We start from the raw sequence: 18,983 nt of genomic DNA, 5'->3' as shown, positions 1-18,983 counted from the left end.
TGTCATAATCATCTGATAGAAGTATTAAAGGGGGTTGACCATCTTGATTTTTTGCTGTGTCCAGTCAAAGAAATCTATAGGCTCTGTACATGATTTCCTTAATTCTTGTTACCAGTATGTTTCATTCCAGATCCTGCCACCGCAAAATCATGAATATTCACCAAAACCTGACAGTGAATGTAAATTCAAAAACTCTTCTTTGATCGTAGATCTTAAAATCAACAACCATTGTTATGGAAATTGGGGAAAAGGGAGAAAGAGAGAATTGCTATAAACAGTGGATAAGGGGAAGCAATTACTAGTCTTTGATTAAAATTAGTCATCAAAAAAGCTACAGTATTAAACAGGAGCTTGTCAGACCCCTATTGTGTCTCGAAAAATACAGCTGGCCATGCTAGGTCTAAAATTAGTGTCAGCAGTGTAAGTTTAAAATTGGAGCTGCAGCAGGGTCTTTACTCAATTTTGTGGAGGCGTGTTAAGTGGAAAACCAAGGTTCACTTGTGAACAAATCTGTGTACACTACAAGAAACGTGTGACAAAAATAAAATGTGGCTTAGTGTTCTACTTTTCTGCACTAGCCTGGCTAATGAAGGCTGTTATACACCTGGACAGCAGTGTTTCTACCTACTCTTCATTGAAGTTAAGAGTCCTTTAATGTGCATGCCAACATGTACACAGGAAATGGTCATATGTCCCATCCAAACAACTAGACACTGTTGCACGTCACATCCTGCACCACTATCATGAGCCATTGTGGCTCCCCAAATGGCTGATGGTTGGAATTCAAAAATCAACATATGTAAAATATCTGCTGTCCTTATATATGATGAAAAAAAACCCAAAACAACAATCCATGCTTGAAATATTTATATTGTGATTTTATAGGATAAAAAACAATACCGGTATACATTAGATCATATAACATTAAACATACTGACAAGTTTCAGATAACAAACATATAAATAGTAAATAAACTGGTCAATTCAACCAATCAATGGCTATCAAAATATGCTAAAAACAAGAAAATAAACATTCAACATTACATAAAGGGTGTAGGCGAAAAAATAACCTGGCCTGTTTTCGTATGACCTTGACATTATATACAAGGGTTAAAATATTAATCTTAAATGGTGATAACCCTGACCTAAATGTGACCATTAACCTAAATAAATATATTGGGGTATTCCTTATTTCAAAATGCCAATATGTCTTGCTGTCACATCAAAATTTATGCCACAAAGTAATGAAATACCCAGTGCTTTAATATTCCTCATATAAAATATTAATTTACTCTAAATTGCTAATAACTATCAAATTGAATATCCAACACATAATTACAAAAATGTAAACTAATATTTCATTTACACTAACAGACTAAAAGACCACCAGTAAGGACTTTATTAGCAGACTAGACATTCTAAAACCAAAACCAAAGAAAACAAAACAAAGAATAAAAATCGAAAGATCAATGTTTTTCAATACAGTACAACAAAAAGTGTTAGCTAAGTAACTCCCAAAATAAATGTAGTATCCGGTATTTGGAAAAAGAGAATGCATACCCTGCCTTGAGCAAGGGTACAACAAGAATCTTATTTTAGATTTTCTCTAAAAATAAATCTGCTGAAAAAACAATATGATAGTCTAATGTACATTGGCCTTTGAAACATCAAAGTAACACATTTTAATAAGTTTACAAAACTAAAAGGTTTTCATAAATAAAATCAAATACATTTTGTGTACATGTATTTTCTTAATATATTAATAACACATACTTATGGAAAAGCAGCTACTTTATTATTTGGGTGATGTTTCGAAGTGTATTCTCTCAACATTATCAAGCTAATACAGTAATACAAAAACATGAGGCAAATATAGTAGCTGTTTTTCCATCAGTATGGGTTATAGATAATTGCTCTACTCAGTTACTAAATGCCTCTAAAAGATTATAATATATTAATATTGTAGCTAGACATAATAAATTTATCACAGAGATTAGTTTGAATTAATTGAACTAAGACTAATATAATCTATCTTAGTAAAACATTATCTGCAATCACAGTTTGATTTCAGTTTGATTTAAAACTTTTCATATACTTAAAGGTGCTGATCATCCTTTGCAGTTTTCATGGCTTAATCCATTTTAAAATAAACTCAAATTAATTATCTAACATAGCAAAATCAAAAGGTGTATTCGCATATCGGTGTTATTTTAAAAGTACAAAATGCGCAAAAAGGTGTAGTGTGAAATCCATCGTCATTCTTTGATGAACACCTGTTGTCATTACAAGCCAATTAATGGTGTTAAGAGGATCTTTTCCTAATATTTCACTTAAATTGCGTTTATAATTTTATTTGGTTGGTTTATTTCTTTTTCCCAGACTAGCGACAAATAATGTGTATATCTTTAATCAGGGGACAAGATATAACAGAGATAAAGATTCTCAATGCAGTACGGGACAGCCACCATCCAGAAATGTCACAAGTATATAAGAATCGAAGACTGATTATTGGAATTGAAAAGGCAACTCACGCAAGAAGAATTGGGGATAATAAAGTATGCGGATACAGTGATTCACCTCTTGCACACAGACTAAATTGCATGCAATGCATGTGCAATATGTATTGTATATTCACTGTTCTTAATAGGCTGAGCCCTGATCATTTTACCTATGGTATTATGTGAAACTGACAAGATGAAGTGGACATATAGTTATATACATATTAGCATTAATATAAACTGCAACACCATAACATGTATCTTATTTAGCAAAAATAAATCAAGGCTTTTATTGTTATACAAAACAAATGTATAATAATAAAACTGTGACTGCAATTGTCAGGTGTATAGCTTTATGACTAGAAAGCAGCAAAATGTCTGTAAATTTATAAAAATTGACAATTAAACAGAAAATAGTAGCTGCACAATGTGCCAACTAAATTATCATCACAATAAAAATTATTAAAATTAACAATTCGTAAACAAATACACAATCAACTATCTAGTTGTAACAAAACCATACGAATAACTAGTTAAATATTTCAAATTCTTGTTCCCACAATTTTTATTTTTACTCTTCGCCCTCCACCCCCCAAAAAACCCAACATTACCCTTTGTATTTATCAAACTTGTTCCATTAGTGTAAGAAAGCATGGCCAATTAAATATTAGAAGATAAACATTTCCTATTTCGCATTTAGAGGGTTGTTATGTGCAATTGACATGTCCTGCGATCATTAGGACCCAAGACGCGTTATTCACTTTTTAAATGATTTCGAACTCCTGAAGTGACTAGTAGGTTCGGAATAAATAGCATATTATGTTTGATAAATCTCCATACACTTGTGTCATTGTGTATATGCTGTGTAGCGTACTGATGCGGTTGCTACGCTGACTGGACTGTAAACACTTGTCATTTGGACAGTGTGATTTTTTCTTCGCCAATTAATATCTGTCCTCAGTCATATCACTTTCACCATGTCTTGTATTTTTTTTAGAATATATCATCATCACTTATTAACGGTCCGGTAGAAGTTAAACGAGATGTAGCTTTGAGGTAAATAATTTTTTGCCCACTGCAAAGCAATTCTAATACCCAGCAAATTTAGAGGGGTGGTCAAAATGCAAGCCCTATTAATAAGCCCTAAAAGAGGATCAAATCATGTTAGTCAGCCATTTATTGAAGGCTCTATTAACCTGAACAAATGATGCTTCATATTTCCTAAATATATCAATATAGACCTTCAGCAGCATCATTCCCTTTGATGCTTAATAATACTTTTTACATTGATATAGGTTTAAACTTAACTTAAATAAATACAGTTTGATCAGTATTCATATTATTAATAATATAATGAGCAATCTTAACATCTAAGCTATACCATATTTTACATGTATTTTGATATTTATTAAATTTGTCTTTTTACTGTAGACTAAAACAATACATTATAGATGTCTCATGTTTGTTATTTAAAACAAATTATTATTAGGTTTGTTATTTAAAAAAATCTGTAACAAATTATTATCATTTTTGTTAATTAAAACAATCTATGATGACAAATTATTATCATGTTTGTTATTTAAAACATTCTATAACAAATTATTATAATGTTTGTTATGTAAAATGTTCTATAACAAATTATGATCATGTTTGTTATTTAAAACATTCTATAACAAATTATTATCCTTTAGACTGTGCAATAGTATGACTATATGTAATTATATTGAATAACAATATTGTTTGAACCAAAACATTCTATAACAAATTATGATCATGATTTTTATTTTAAAAAAACAATCTATGACAAATTATGATCATGTTTGTTATTTAAACCAATCTTAGAATCTAATCAAGAAGTAATTAATTGTCATGTTTGCTGGTTTAAATATTCCCAGCATGGTCCCAACTCCCAACTTGTTGGAGACAGTTTTAAAATGGACAAATAAATAATATACAAGATTAATTAATTATAAAAGCTGTATGAGTTTTTATATATTCAAATATTAAATAACTTATATTTACAAAACAATACCGTGTGAGTATAGAAAAACCATAGGTTACTGTCATGTTTGTGTAGTTCTAAATAAATACTATAAATAAACTTTACTAATGACACCAGTCAAATTTAACTGCTGGTAATATAACTGCAATTGTATGCGCCTTTCATTGAGCAGACCTAGAAATAAATATTAGTTAGTACAGATACAAACTTAAAGATATCTCCCTGCATACAAATTGGGTGATTTGATGATATATTTGGACTAAAAACATATTCAAACTAATTAATCATCAAAAATTTGCTTCAGTTATCTCCCAAAACCTTGTATTCGCAAAGAAATACCCCTAGCTATAAAAAATCTATTTAAAAAAAGTCACACTTGTGTCACATGAATTGGCTGTAGCAATAACTAGCAATGGGTGTGAAGCCAGGGAATTCATTGCATATAAAAGACGATGTTGTCTTTAATTGCTGTTCTTTTACCATAAATATTGAAGTCTAAGTAAATTCTCAGATTATCCCCTGCCCGCGTCTTTTTCTGTGGTTTTTATATCAGAAACTGTTGTACGTTTAAGTCTCTCACTTTGTCCACGTCCGTTTTCCATCAAGTTTATCAACATATACACCAAGTGCTCTTTAACGCCAAGAGGTCACAACCTTTGACATCACTCGAGCAAGCAGCCCTTAATCGTCAGGCTGCCAATTAGTGACACCCTCTAATTTTTGTCCTGTGCACGCTACATGGGTGCTTTTCAAGGAATCCAGTATTTTTTTATTAAGATTGGATGTTTCTACTTTCCATATATACCAAAATTACTATACTTTTATTGGAAATAACCACCCGATAAATACTTTTATGGGAAATGGCAAAATTTTTAAACAGTTTGCGGAGGATTCCGAGAAAATTGAGAGTAAGATATTCTTTCCATTGACTAAGAACTAAGCCAATACAAAAACAGTATTCTCGACATATCAGTTTAAATTTTCAAAAACAGTCTTAAAAAATATATATGGTATTGGACCACTGAAATATGCATGTCTGAAATTAAACATATCTTACTTAACTAGTTGTGGTGCAATAAGACTGTAACCAAACAAATGTTTTTGTGCTAAAACAGTGTGTAAATATTTAAAATATAACTTAAGTAAACGTGGATAAAAATTCATATAGTTTGCCATATAAAGAATACAAACAACATCTTAACAATATAAACACTCATAAATAAATATACAGTCTCTAAAAACACATTAATAGACCCTTTATTGTTAAAGTCAATTTGTACATTTGAATTTTCAAACTTAATAAATTAAAGCCGCGTTTAAACGATACAATCAATCCATACAACCGTCGGATGCAACATATTGGACGACCGTTTACACGATACAATGGTTCTATTCGTTGCATGGCAACATTTATTCCTTCTTAGTAACTGAATAAAATGCCAGTAAGACGACACTTCTCATACCCGTCTTCGTGTAGTGTTGATGCCGCAGGTTCAAAAGAACCTTGCTTCCTATACAGAGTTATTAGATTTTCTAATTCAGTCCAGGATAGGTTTAGATCCATTTTAGAGGACATCAAAGTACCCGAAGCGACAGGAGAAGACATCTTTCATCAGGAATTCTGGTTGCCAAGTCAGATATGACGTCATACGACGTATGACGTTGTCTAATATAACGTACTTTGATTGGCTATTGCATGAGTTGGTCGGATGAGAATAGAACTGATCCTATCCATGCAATAAGCCGTCCATCCGACCATTTGTCTGATCAGTTGGTTGGATGCGACGGTTGCATCCGACGGTTGTATGGATTGATTGTATCATATAAACGCCGCTATAATCACAAAATTGTTTGAAAATGGCCAAAAATTCAAATTTTGAGATTTCTTAGTTACTGTGTGTATTTGTATATAGTATACATACTACAAATGAAACAAATATTTGATTTAAAAAACTTGTGACATATACAAGAATCGTGGATTGATGGTTGTGTATACATGTAGGTCGCAACAATATACTCCCACGTCATATGGGTGTATAAAAATATCTCCATCATATTAATAAAATTAAAATTGGACCATGTTCACCAGATGAAAATATAAAACAAAATTGTGATGATAAATTCTAATAAAAACCAGGCACCAAGCTTAAGTGTATATACTGGAATAATCATATGGATTGGTTTACAGCCTTGTTTAATAGGAATTGTTCAGCTTAATTTCAAAATATCTGTTGATTAAGTCAAGCAGATACACTTTGTCTAATAGATTCCATTTTATAAAGCACACATAAGACGATTTACTCTACTGAAATTACATTAAAGATACATTATGTAAGATTTAGATAAAGAGCTAGCCATTCTATTTATAATAGTTCAAAAATAGATAATGTAAAATGAATAATTTGAAAATTTCATTCAAATTACTCTATTTGCGAGCGAAGATATTAGCCTTTGAAGGTTTGACAAGACGTGTGCAATAATTTCAACCACTGTACTGGTTGTTCGAAGCTAAGTCTCGTGCCTCCATTTTTAGCTTAAATCAAAATATGATTGAACGGTTCTAATCTATTTAATATTCGAGAAATCTGATGCCATCGAGAGTTGATTATGGCCTGGATAAGTTAATTAATGTCTAATTAATAATTTAGAAAACATTTCAGGCCTAAAGAAAGACCTGCAATAGGCAGATTTAGCTCTTGCATAATGTATGTTTAATTTAACTTTACATACTGTTTGTGAAACACATCCCTGTTGATTAGTAATACAACTACAGTAAAACCTGGTTAATCTATCACCCTATTAAGTCAATATTAGAGAACCATAGAACAGGGCTATATTTTATAGCCTGGTGTCTGTATTGTTATTATATCTTTTTCTGGAATAGGAATCCATCATTAGCCTTGTTAGCAGGCTTTTCATGTTGTAGCAGACACAATATGAAAACAAAACTGTTAATTATGTGAATTTCCCATATAAATGAGAAGTGGTATCAAGTGTTCTTGAGGGAGAAGACATACCCCAGCCTCATCTCATTTTGACAAATAAATCACATAAACAACATTGACAACTAGAAACAAACATACAATATAAATTGTAATTATTGGGACTTTTGTCAAACAGGCAGTATATAATATCACTGGTTTAAGTACATATATTCTATACTACTAGTTGTTGGATGTTTAACTGACTTTATCTTTGTCTCCACTACCACCACCAACACCACTATCTTTACTAGAGGACAACATCTTGCAACATGTATTACATACTAACACAGTTTCTGTTTGAGCAGCAGGGGCTGAAAATATAATGGCAGAGGAATGGGTTAAACATTCAATCATTACCAAATTTGGGACTAACATGGTATTAATGCAGGGTTTTTAGCTGTGTGAGGAGAACTCAGAGGAAGCCCATAAGTTATGCATGCACACAACCTTACTCCTTGTTACCCAGGGCTGTCGGTAATTTTTCACAGTTGATTAGCAGCACTGCTAATCAAAAAGTCCAATTTCGTCAAATTTGATTAGCAAATTTAAAAATTGATTAGCAGTTTTTCAGTTTCAATGTAAAACACCTAAATAACAAGATATTACTTTAATTCATAACAAATATGATTAGATTCCATTCTGACTATTCTTAGATTATTTAGAACTGCCACAAGTACTTGTGACAGTTTGTGAATGTGATGTAGAAATTTAGTTAGGTCTTATGTCTGAAGCCAATTCTTGACAGTGACTTCCGAAGCCCCACTCATTTTAATTGTTATTTTTTTGTTACGTTAGAAATCTTCGTTAGAAAACAATTTCGTCTGCTTTTTATCGTGTATTACTATTTTTCTTGAATCGGACACACCTCGATTAATTAGACACACACCATATAAACAATAATGTTTTACGGGAATTTTTACTTTGATTTATCATTTTACAATACGTTAACATGTATTTATTTTTTTATATTTTATTTACAATACGTGGGGGATACATTGGATTTATTTCTTTCAAAATGAATATGATATAATTACTTGATGTCTCGCAACGTGAGTGGTACTACTTGATTCCCTATTTCCGGTTTAATAGTCCCTATTCATAGAGTTATGTGTTATATAGTATTGTGTCTGGGTAGTTTGAGAAGAAAATGTCACACGGAGAATTGAGTTTTGTTTATAAAATTTTATTCAACATTTTATACACGTTGAAAGTGTTGAGTAAGCCTTCTAGTCTTTAAAATGTGGATTATTCTTGTGTCAATATCCAAAATGACAGGCATATTGATGATTCGCAGTAACTGCGAATCAAAAATGTTAGATTTTAATTTTTGGTTAGCAACGGACAAAATGTGTGGTTGTCGGCAGCCCTGTTGTTACCTATGCCTCAGATCAAGACCACAACATTAGTGCATGCGTTACACCACTTGCTAATAACAGTTTTTTTTTTTTCAATAACATTTAGTAATTAAACTGGACATTCAAAGAACAAAATGTATTTGACTGCTATTAACAGTAATACACAAAAGAGAGAGAGAAAGAGAGAGAGAGAGAGAGAAATAGGGTATAACATCCACTCGACACAAACTAGGTCATTTCGGGACTAACACATGGTTCAATTTTATTTCAATAATTCACTTGCACGTAGGGGTCTTTAGCAGACAGAGAGAGAGATGAGATTTAACGTCCACTCGACACAAACTAGGTCATTTCGAGACTAACACATGGTTTCAATAATTCGCTTGTGCCTAGGGGTCTTTAGCAGTGGGAGGAAACCGGAGGACCTGGAGAAAACCCATGAGGTTGGACAGGCAATAAACAATAGACAGTAAATGTATTTATCAGAATGGTGTCCTGTGTATAATATATCATTGATATAATACAACAACATTTTATTATTCTTATTAAAACTGACTTTGGTATAGCTAACCATTTAGAATCAGAAATGTATGTAAGCAAAAAAGATGAATTTCCCTCTAATAACCGGGAGACCGACGGAGATATATGCTTGGCAGAAAACAACAAAATGTACTTACAAGTAGCTCCAAACACAGATCTTGGTACTTTCTGATTACAACATTTATTACAGAAATCTTTACCACAATGTCGACAATAATACTATAATATAAAAAACAATGGGGGGTCATTAGTACGGAATCAACAATTTATTATGTCTTTATCATGGTGAGCAACAAAAAACACAAAATACATGCACATCATATCACTCTAGGGTTTACAAATTTGTTGAAAATCGAAAAATCCTGACAGTCAAGTAAACGTGCCAATAGAATGAGACCTTATCTCCACTGTGTTTGATCATGGCTTTATTCACACTATATCGGGTATTGATAGGGAAAACACAGACATGGGACTGGAAACATTGTATTAAAGAACCACCATTTTCAACGGGATCACTTAATTGGTTCATTTCTGATCAAAAGAAAGTATTTAAAGAGTGTATCAACTAGTAGTACTAGTAAAAAGTTCCAATTCCACGACCACAATGGTTCCACATTGTTTGGAAATGGATTATGGGCCTTGAATTAGTATATCAACATGTAATTAGTAACTTGTTAACTTACCCGTCTTTTTAAGAAGGAAGAAAATGACACCTTACATCCAAAACAGCTTTCTATAAAACAGATTAGATGAGATTAAATCAGTTGATCTATCAACTTATGTCAATAAAATTAAGATTTTGATTCCTAAAATGCACTTTAAAACCTACAGTTTGTCACTGAGTCAAATGATGTGATTTTGATCATATGCATCAAGGAGTAGAAGAATCACCCGCGTAAGCTTGTGGGTTTTCTCTAGGTCCTCCAGTTTCCTCCCACATCTCAAGATCAGTATATAATATATTAGTTCCAAAATGTCCTAGTTTGAGTTGAATTGAAATGGTTTGTGTATAATCATGTTTGACCCATTGCAGAGATGAAAGTTTTAAGAGGACCGGTCAATATGATCTGAGGATTCTCAGAAGACAATCATTTTAATAAGAGCAAAAACTCTAATAAGTTTGCATTTGAGTTAACTTTAAGTGTTGATAATATAGTAATGAAAAGAAATGGGGTTTAATGTCCTACTGTTCATTTCCAATCTGGTAAATAAGACACAAATATGTCATGCAGTGTGCTATGAGGGGTAATTTGGCTGGACAACAATTCCGTCTACTCTTCAGTGAATTCAAACTGTCAAGAGTTTTTCTACGTGCATGCCCACATGTACATGGTACCATGGTTTTTCGTTCAATCTGAACGACTAGGCGATTCTTACTTGTCTGCCATTCTGTCTACGTGAAACAAGGCTGGAAAACCGAGAGGATTAAAACCAGGACCTCATGGTTAGTAAGCCAGTGTCATACCCACTGAGCCAATTTGGCTCTCAATATATAGCAGTGTAAACAGAAGAGATTGTATGTGGCAATTTAGAGATATAAGCTTATAATGTATATTTGTGATCAAGGTGTATTTACCTGCAGTAACTTGCTGCCGTCTACGTTTTAGTTCTAATAATCTGGCCACCATACCCGGTTTAGTAGGTTGTGGTTCTAACGGTATCATAGACTCAGGTTCAGGATACGATCCATCACATGGCTCTGTCTGTTAAAACACGGAGTTAATTTGATTCAAATTAAAAGTTATTCATGTATCAAATTTAGGCTGCATTCAGAATTAAATCTATAATTAATTGAGCAAGTCACTGACAGAGATAAAAATGTCAAAGTGGTAAAACGCCAGTGAGAGAGAGAGAAATGGGGTTTAACATCCACTCGACACAAACTAGGTCGTTTCAGGACTAACATATGGTTTAATTTCATTTCAATAATTCGCTTGCGCGTAGGGGTCTTTAGCAGTGGGAGGAAACCGGAGGACCAGGAGAAAACCCACAAGGTTGGAGAGGCGACCCTACTCCTTGTCACGTACAACCGGGGATTCGAAACCACGCCAGTTGACTTAATGACAGGCCTTATGATACAGCATGCATGTGCTAACCATTCGATCATCCAACAGCCCATAAAACGCCAGTAATAGCACATTCATTACTATTAAAGTGTTATGAAGACATATAAACCGGGGATTCGAAACCACGCCAGTTGACTTAATGACAGGCCTTATGATACAGCATGCATGTGCTAACCATTCGATCATCCAACAGCCCATAAAACGCCAGTAATAGCACATTCATTACTATTAAAGTGTTATGAAGACATATAAACTGTTTGATAATAAAAGGTACTGATGTCGTCTTTATCATACAGGTTTTGTAGATTTTTGGCATTATTTCCCTTTAAATAATAATAATACATACATCAGTGGAATCTCTTCTCTCTCCATTCACTTTACTTTCTTCTAACTCCTCCTGTTAAATTATATACAACATGTTAGAATTATTCTAACCATAAGGCCACACAAAAAATATTCTGGTTCTCAGATACCACCGCATAATCAAAAATGGGCCGTGTGACACTTCTTAAAAAAAAATAAAAAATAAGTCAACAATTTCCACTCGTTCATATTTTCTGTGATCAAGGAATGAAACTCTATTGATGGTTTCTTAACAACAGGATATGAACACTAGACTCAGCTATCAACCACGTAACCATGGGAAACACTATCGACAATCAGGAACGACACTGGATAATCAAATGTTTATTTATCGATCGAAAAGATGGTGACAATTTTACGGTCATCTGTCTTTTTTTCTACGACCAAAATGCCTTTCCTTTCCCCGAGAAATATGAAAGTGAGAGAGATGACCAAAAATATTCTCTGAGTGTAGATTGACGGCACAGTAAAATACATTCTTTAACAATAAGTACAGTTTTGATACCACGTTGATCTACTATTACTAATGGTCGCCAAAATAAAAACCAACGGATTTGAAAACATTTTCCCAGGAGTTAATGTAGATAGATGAAGTCATAGAATTATTTGGACGTTATTTCAATTTCTTACCTATTTTTTTTGTTTTTCTTATTAAGCAATTTATAATAATTTATTGTGTTTCTTAAAAATGAAAAACGAGCTAGATTTTGACAAAAAAAACCCATAAAATGCCCTCCCCAATCAATTTTTTTTAAAAGGATTGTCTGGGAACCAGAATATTTTTTTGTGTGGCATAATATATTTTTTACTGATGTCAAGTTTTACTTAATTTCATACAATATTTTGTAGATCTGAATTTCCATTGAAATATACAATAAAATGTCCTGTGACTATATACACCTATTTATATATGTCTTTGTCATCTTGTCTGATTAACCTAAAATAAATGAAGACCAGACTTTACCTTTGTTTTTACATGATCAGATTTAATACCATTTGATTCCGATGTTGTGGCACTTTTCTCATCCGCTAAGAATTGTTTTTTCACATCTGAAAATAGTTATAATAATACTGTTTGATATTTAGAATAAAGATATTTACAGGGCAATAACACAAAATATGCAGAATATCCAAATCATTGTGATCAAGGGCAGTAGGATTCTTCATCTCATGAGCTTAAACAGTGTGTATAAATTTAAAGAGAATAACCGTCTATATGGGCATATTAAACAAGAACTTACAGTTAATAGTATCCTGTTGACAGAGGAAGAACCAGTTAAAAAATAGAAAGAAGTTCCATCTTGTCGGCATGACAACCAGGCTCAAGATAAACACACATACTTCAGCATGAAATCTAACAAAATACAATTGAACATCAAATTATTTCAGATATAAGACTAATAAACCTACAATAAAACAATTAATGCTATATGTGTCACAGGTGAATAGTTATAGGAAATTGTGCTTTTGTAACATTCTAAATAATATATTATAACTAGCATTACAAAACAAACACCAATTTCTAATAAGAGGTTTATATTCCCCTTTTTTCTCCACTGAGGTGTTTGTCTACACATGTACATATACAATACTTTTGGGTGTGTTTCATGGTACAGCATAGAGAACTGGGTTTTGAATTTGAGCAGAAAAATATTAACACAGAATCAGTATCGCTTTGATCAAACATCACCTGAATCTATTGCGCATTTGCTGGAAATTCATAAAATACCCCAATGGGGAGTGGTCAATCAAAAGACATTTTGATCCATTAATAAATCAGTGAATAGACTTGTATGTTTTTGTTAATAGTGATAATCAATAGAAGATATCTTCTATCATTTAATCAAACCAAGACTCACTTTCTTAAATGGTCATGATCCAATTTAAAAAGAGAGAGAGAGAGAAATGGGGTTTAACGTCCACTCGACACAAACTAGGTCATTTTGGGACTAACATATGATTTATTTCAATAATTTGCTTGCGTGTAGGGGTCTTTAGCAGTGGGAGGAAACCGGAGGACCCGGAGAAAACCCACAAGGTTGGACAGACGACCCTACTCCTTGTCACGTACAACCGGGGATTTGAAATCACGCCAGTTGACTCAATGACAGGCTTTATGATACAGCGCACACGTGCTAACCATTCGGCCATCCAACCCCCCACCAATTTAAAAATAGTGGATTTAAATAATTTTCAGATTAAACATTTTCAGTAGAGAGTAGTTGCTTGAGATTTAGTATGATTTTTACTATCACTCTAATACATTTACTTACATGAGAGATGGTATTGTTTGCTCCCATTTTAATATTGTGAAAAATGACGACAGATACTCGTTACATTTTATCACAAAATCATGCATCTCAATCAAACTGAAAAACAAATAAGGTTAACATTTAATCAGTCAAACTTATTACTGGTAGTCTTTTTTATTAAAAGACACTAAAACAAAGCTCAAGTACTAAATCATTAATGCTGAGTAGGCAAGTGCTTAAAAATAGGCCCTAAAATTGAACAACTAAAAAAATGTTTTAATCCAGAAAATGATGAGATATGAACTAGGTTTAAACATAACCTTATAGCATTAACAAAACATCGAGTTGATGGGTACGGTACATGTAGAAAAGCGAAATTTACCTGTATCGAAATTTTCGGACAGTTTGAAGAGTATCTATGTCTTGTCCATTATAAATGCGAGGTAAACGTCTAGTTTCCGGTAAAACTTTATCTAATATTCGTGTATGTACGTGAAATAAAGACACAGAGGCAACAATTATCACAGCTAACGAGGCAATCACAAAAACACATCCTGAAATAAAAAATATTTAAAATTTTAAATGTTATTTGTTCATATTTATTGAAATCTACAAACAAATATTTAAAGTTAAGAACATGCACTAATTTGGGTCAAAATCAAACAAGCAGTTTAGGATGAATTGAAAATACATAAATTTACCCAATCAAGCTGCCCCTGTCCTGTTTTATTGTCATAAGTGGATTAGGGTACATGTGTTGCTGACCAGACCTTGGCCGATATCTATTTAGACCCTGTCCGCTGGAAACGATCCACGAGTCTCAGGATAGCAGTAACGGTACATGTATGATGGCATCAAAACCCGCGGGCGATGACTATGGTACTCATACCCTGTTGTATTAACACAATTTTCCACAGAACAGTAAGTGATATACTGAGCCTACATGTTTTAAATACCAGTATATGAATTTAAAGTTTTATTATCTTTCTGGATTTTATCTTATCTTTGACTCCTGTTAAATCTAAAGAAGATTTATTAAAACAGTACAAACCTTTAGTTAAAAGGAAACAAGATAAATTTAAGACAAGGAGTAAAACTACAGAAACCATTGGGTAGCGCCATCTGAAAAACAATAGAAAAATATTTAAATATTAACTGAACATATTAGAATGCATGATAGGTGATCAGATTAAAATAACATACAATGTACATACACACTCAAATCCCATCAAATGGTGTGGCCAATGCATGGGATAACATCATCATTCTGGACCCCTCTGCTGTATGTCAGATCTCATACAAGGTATTAATTCTATCAGTTTCAAGGATGACGCTTCACTTCCTACACATGAGCTGTTAGAGTGGAATCCAGTTTCAATCCATGTTAGTGTTTTATGCATGAGTTGTAGGATCTATTCTTGGACATGATAATGGATTGGACATAACTTGCACCACCCTCACTCAAGCTTTAATTTTTGGGCATTAGACTTGTTGAAACCATCTAGGGAAGCTTAAGTAAGGACATCCAATTAGATTTAAAGACTACTTGTATCACTTGGGGAGAATCAAAGAAAGTAGTTTGGAACATAATCATTGGATATTTACTGTTAAGGTCCTATATTCCAAAAGAAGAAAAGACTGAATATTATTATCTCACCGTCTTATGTCATCAATAAAGTAAAAACAGAAGGCAAAAGGTTCAATAAGTTTAGAAAATCGATCAACTTCAAAAACAAAATCAGCTAAATCAACACAAGTTTCTGATCCTTTCTTGTCCTCTTCTTCCATCTTTTAATTTTCTGAAATAAAACAAATAGTTCAGATATTAGCGATGTGAGCTGTGAAGGTAATAATTAAGTGGATGGATGGCAAAACATTATACATAAAATATACCATAGGAACATTTCAGTAAATGAAAAGTAAAAGTCAAGTAACATATAAACTTAAAAGATAAATTTCAAAAGATGAAAGTAAGACACAAATAAATTATGTCATACTACATGTATGTTCAAGAAATAATTAGTTCAGAGAGAGTACATTGTATTATACATGTACATATACAGGCCTGGAAATAACGGTTTTAGATGCACCTGACAAAATGTCAGACATTAATGAAATAGTACCTGACATTTTCAACTTAGTGCCAGACATGTATTAATAATGTCAATAAAAAAGACAAATCAGTGCCGGACAAAATGAGAGGCACCTAAGGTTTTATGCCTGACAAAGCCTGAATCTGTGCCTGACATTGTCTGTGACAGGTGCATTATTTCCAGGCTTGATTGTATAACTATAAGCTTGTTTCATCCTAATTTTATCCTCACTTTTATCCATATATATTACTGGATCGTTATTGTTGTTTCAGAAGTATTTAAAATTATAAGTAGGCTATATTATGATAGGACTGCAGAATAATCCTTCGGGTTATAAACTTCCTCGTAAAAGGCTTATCAACAGTTACAGCAAACATAATTTTGTTTTCTTTATAACATATTTGTGTTTGAGATTGGTATCACAGTGTTTGTAATTTTACAATTGAATGTCATATCAACAATCCTTTTTATTAGTAGCCTAATACATTTTATTCATAACCAAGCTCAGAATTATGAGTGGGATAAAATTACACACTGTATTTATAACAAAAAAGGGACCTGATAGACCTAAAGAGTGTTTCTCAAATGAAAGATAAATAAATTCTCTGCTGTTATAAAATAGGTCCTATAAATGAAATGACATGGTTTCACTATGCACATGAATGACATGGAACGGAGCCAAACTAAACTGGCCACTGGACAAAACGCAGGTGCCTTCAGAAAGAAGATACCCAATTCATTATTCCACACACGGCTAATCTAATAAATATACAATTTCAACAGACATGACTTAGAGTAAAGCAAACAATAGGCCTACTTCATTTGTGTTTTAGACAGTGCAGAGTTGGTGTTTATAAAGTTTATTCCATTTTGTACTTTTTTTTAATCATCATTAATAATATAAATTTATAATAAGCTTATTAAAAGCTTATAATTATCTATATTTATTCATAACATTTCAATAGCTAATATAACATTAACATAAACAATATACTAACAATAATAAATCAAACAATTTGACAGCTTCTGACAGTCAAAATCCAATTTGTCAATTATATGGAGGTTTGTCGTGTCGGTGTGTAAACAGGATCTCTGTGTATAGTGTATCCGATTTACTTTTTCGTCGACAGTTCAGCGCTTTCGGCAATAGGCAAACACACTATAAGATTCGTTTCCCCAATTATTTTTATATCTACGAATTCTTCAAGAATCTATCGTCGTTATGCATCATCTTACTCATTCACATACACGAATATATTAATTAAAAAAGGTAAATTACAACTTTTTGCTGGAGAAAATATCCAATGTTTTGATCCGTGTTTCGTCAGCGCCCTCTGTTTCACAAAGGGGAGGTAATCGGGTGAGGGAGCAGGTCGTTTCATCCCACTACCGGTTTATCTCGGGCTGTTTCATCCCAAATTTACACAGGTCGTTCAATCCCACTTATATCCGATCCTTTCATCATACAAATTAAAAAAAAAAAACCCCAGGTATTACGTATTTTTAATATTTTATTTATAATACATTAATAACAATATCAAGGCACTTGAGAGAATACTCTTCGAAACATCGCCTAAATAAATCAGTAACTTTTCTTCCTTACTTATATAGTCTATCTTTTCATCTACGTCCAACTTAAGAAAACCACTTGTTGTTATCGACCGCTACGAATATCTCTCCCATGCATTAAAAATCTTTTCATTTATTTTGCAATATGTTTTTCTACAATTTCAGAAATTGAACTCCTCTTCGATCATCTGCCATTGGATGTCAATTAAATCTCCTTCTTCTTTTAATATCGGGATCAGTATGTAAAAACGGATACCTGCTCCCATAGACTTGGAATTCAAACGTTTGTGCAATCCTGAAATACATTAATGTCATATTAAAGAATGTCATCATGGAATATTATTATATTGAATGTCATCATGTAAATAATATTGAATGTCATATGTAATAAGAATATTTAAAATAAACTATTAATGGATTTAAGTAGTTAAATTAACTCACCTTCACAATCATTATTCGTTCTGAACGCCATCACATAAAAACTTATTATTTAACGTATATACAGACGACTCGAACCAGGTCTGTCTGATATAGGAAACAAGTTTCCTTAAAGGATCTGTGTTTGCCATCAGACACAATTTCTCGAAGGCAGCTCTCGCACCCGATTAGATTTTATTACATACTTCGAGAAGGTATTTGTTGAGTAATAAAACCTTCTAGTAGTTTATCGATGGCTGGCCGTCCTTACCGCACGGTACAAATAAAACCTTCTAGAAGTTTATCGAGGTTCGGGTGCTTCCGGAGTCCAAAATGGCCGCTTTATATAAATGAGCATTTTGGGGATAACTAACCCGAACCCTAACCCTAACCCTTTTTAAAAGATTGAACTTGGGTCTAATTTAGTTTTTACTTCTCTTAAAAGGGTTAGGGTTAAGGTTCGGGTTAGTATTCCCCTAAATACTCATTTGTATAAAGCGGCCATTTTGGTATGAGCTCTGGCTTGTTCTGGAATTTGTTGCTTCTAGTGGTGATAATATTTGTACCGTGCGGTAAGGACGACCAGCCCTCGATAAACTACTAGAAGGTTTTATTACTCAACAAAAACCTTCTCGAAGTATGTAATAAAATCTAATCGGGTGGCTCTCATGTGGTCGGCGGATAGAAAGGGTAGAGCCATCAAACTATCCAAGGAAAACAGAGCCCTTTAATTTCACACCGGGGAACACTTTCCTGATAGCAAACCAACAACTTGGTTCGAAGTCCAGCATGCCATACTCCACTGCCGGATGAAATTTATCTTTTATCTTCAACAGTGTCCTGCA

General features: G+C 33.0%; 1 protein-coding gene across 1 annotated transcript; it reads right to left on the bottom strand.

Moving 5' to 3' along the window:
• Positions 1 to 852: 852 nt before the first annotated feature.
• LOC126816627 (protrudin) lies at positions 853 to 17,477 on the bottom strand. The gene is made up of 12 exons (XM_050543328.1): positions 17,151 to 17,477; positions 15,717 to 15,858; positions 15,111 to 15,181; positions 14,442 to 14,613; positions 14,081 to 14,176; positions 13,049 to 13,161; positions 12,772 to 12,857; positions 11,791 to 11,841; positions 10,955 to 11,081; positions 10,062 to 10,111; positions 9,516 to 9,597; positions 853 to 7,794 (listed from the first exon to the last, which is right to left on the bottom strand). The coding sequence occupies exons 2-12, from the start codon at positions 15,845 to 15,847 to the stop codon at positions 7,679 to 7,681; spliced, it is 1,095 nt and encodes a 364-aa protein (XP_050399285.1). The 5' UTR covers positions 15,848 to 15,858; positions 17,151 to 17,477; the 3' UTR covers positions 853 to 7,678.
• Between the last annotated feature and the right edge of the window lie 1,506 nt (positions 17,478 to 18,983).

Source organism: Patella vulgata, chromosome 3 (genome assembly GCF_932274485.2).
Source record: "Patella vulgata chromosome 3, xgPatVulg1.2, whole genome shotgun sequence".
In the NCBI taxonomy this organism is placed as follows: Eukaryota; Metazoa; Mollusca; class Gastropoda; family Patellidae; genus Patella; species Patella vulgata.
This window is presented reverse-complemented; position numbering and strand designations above follow the sequence as displayed.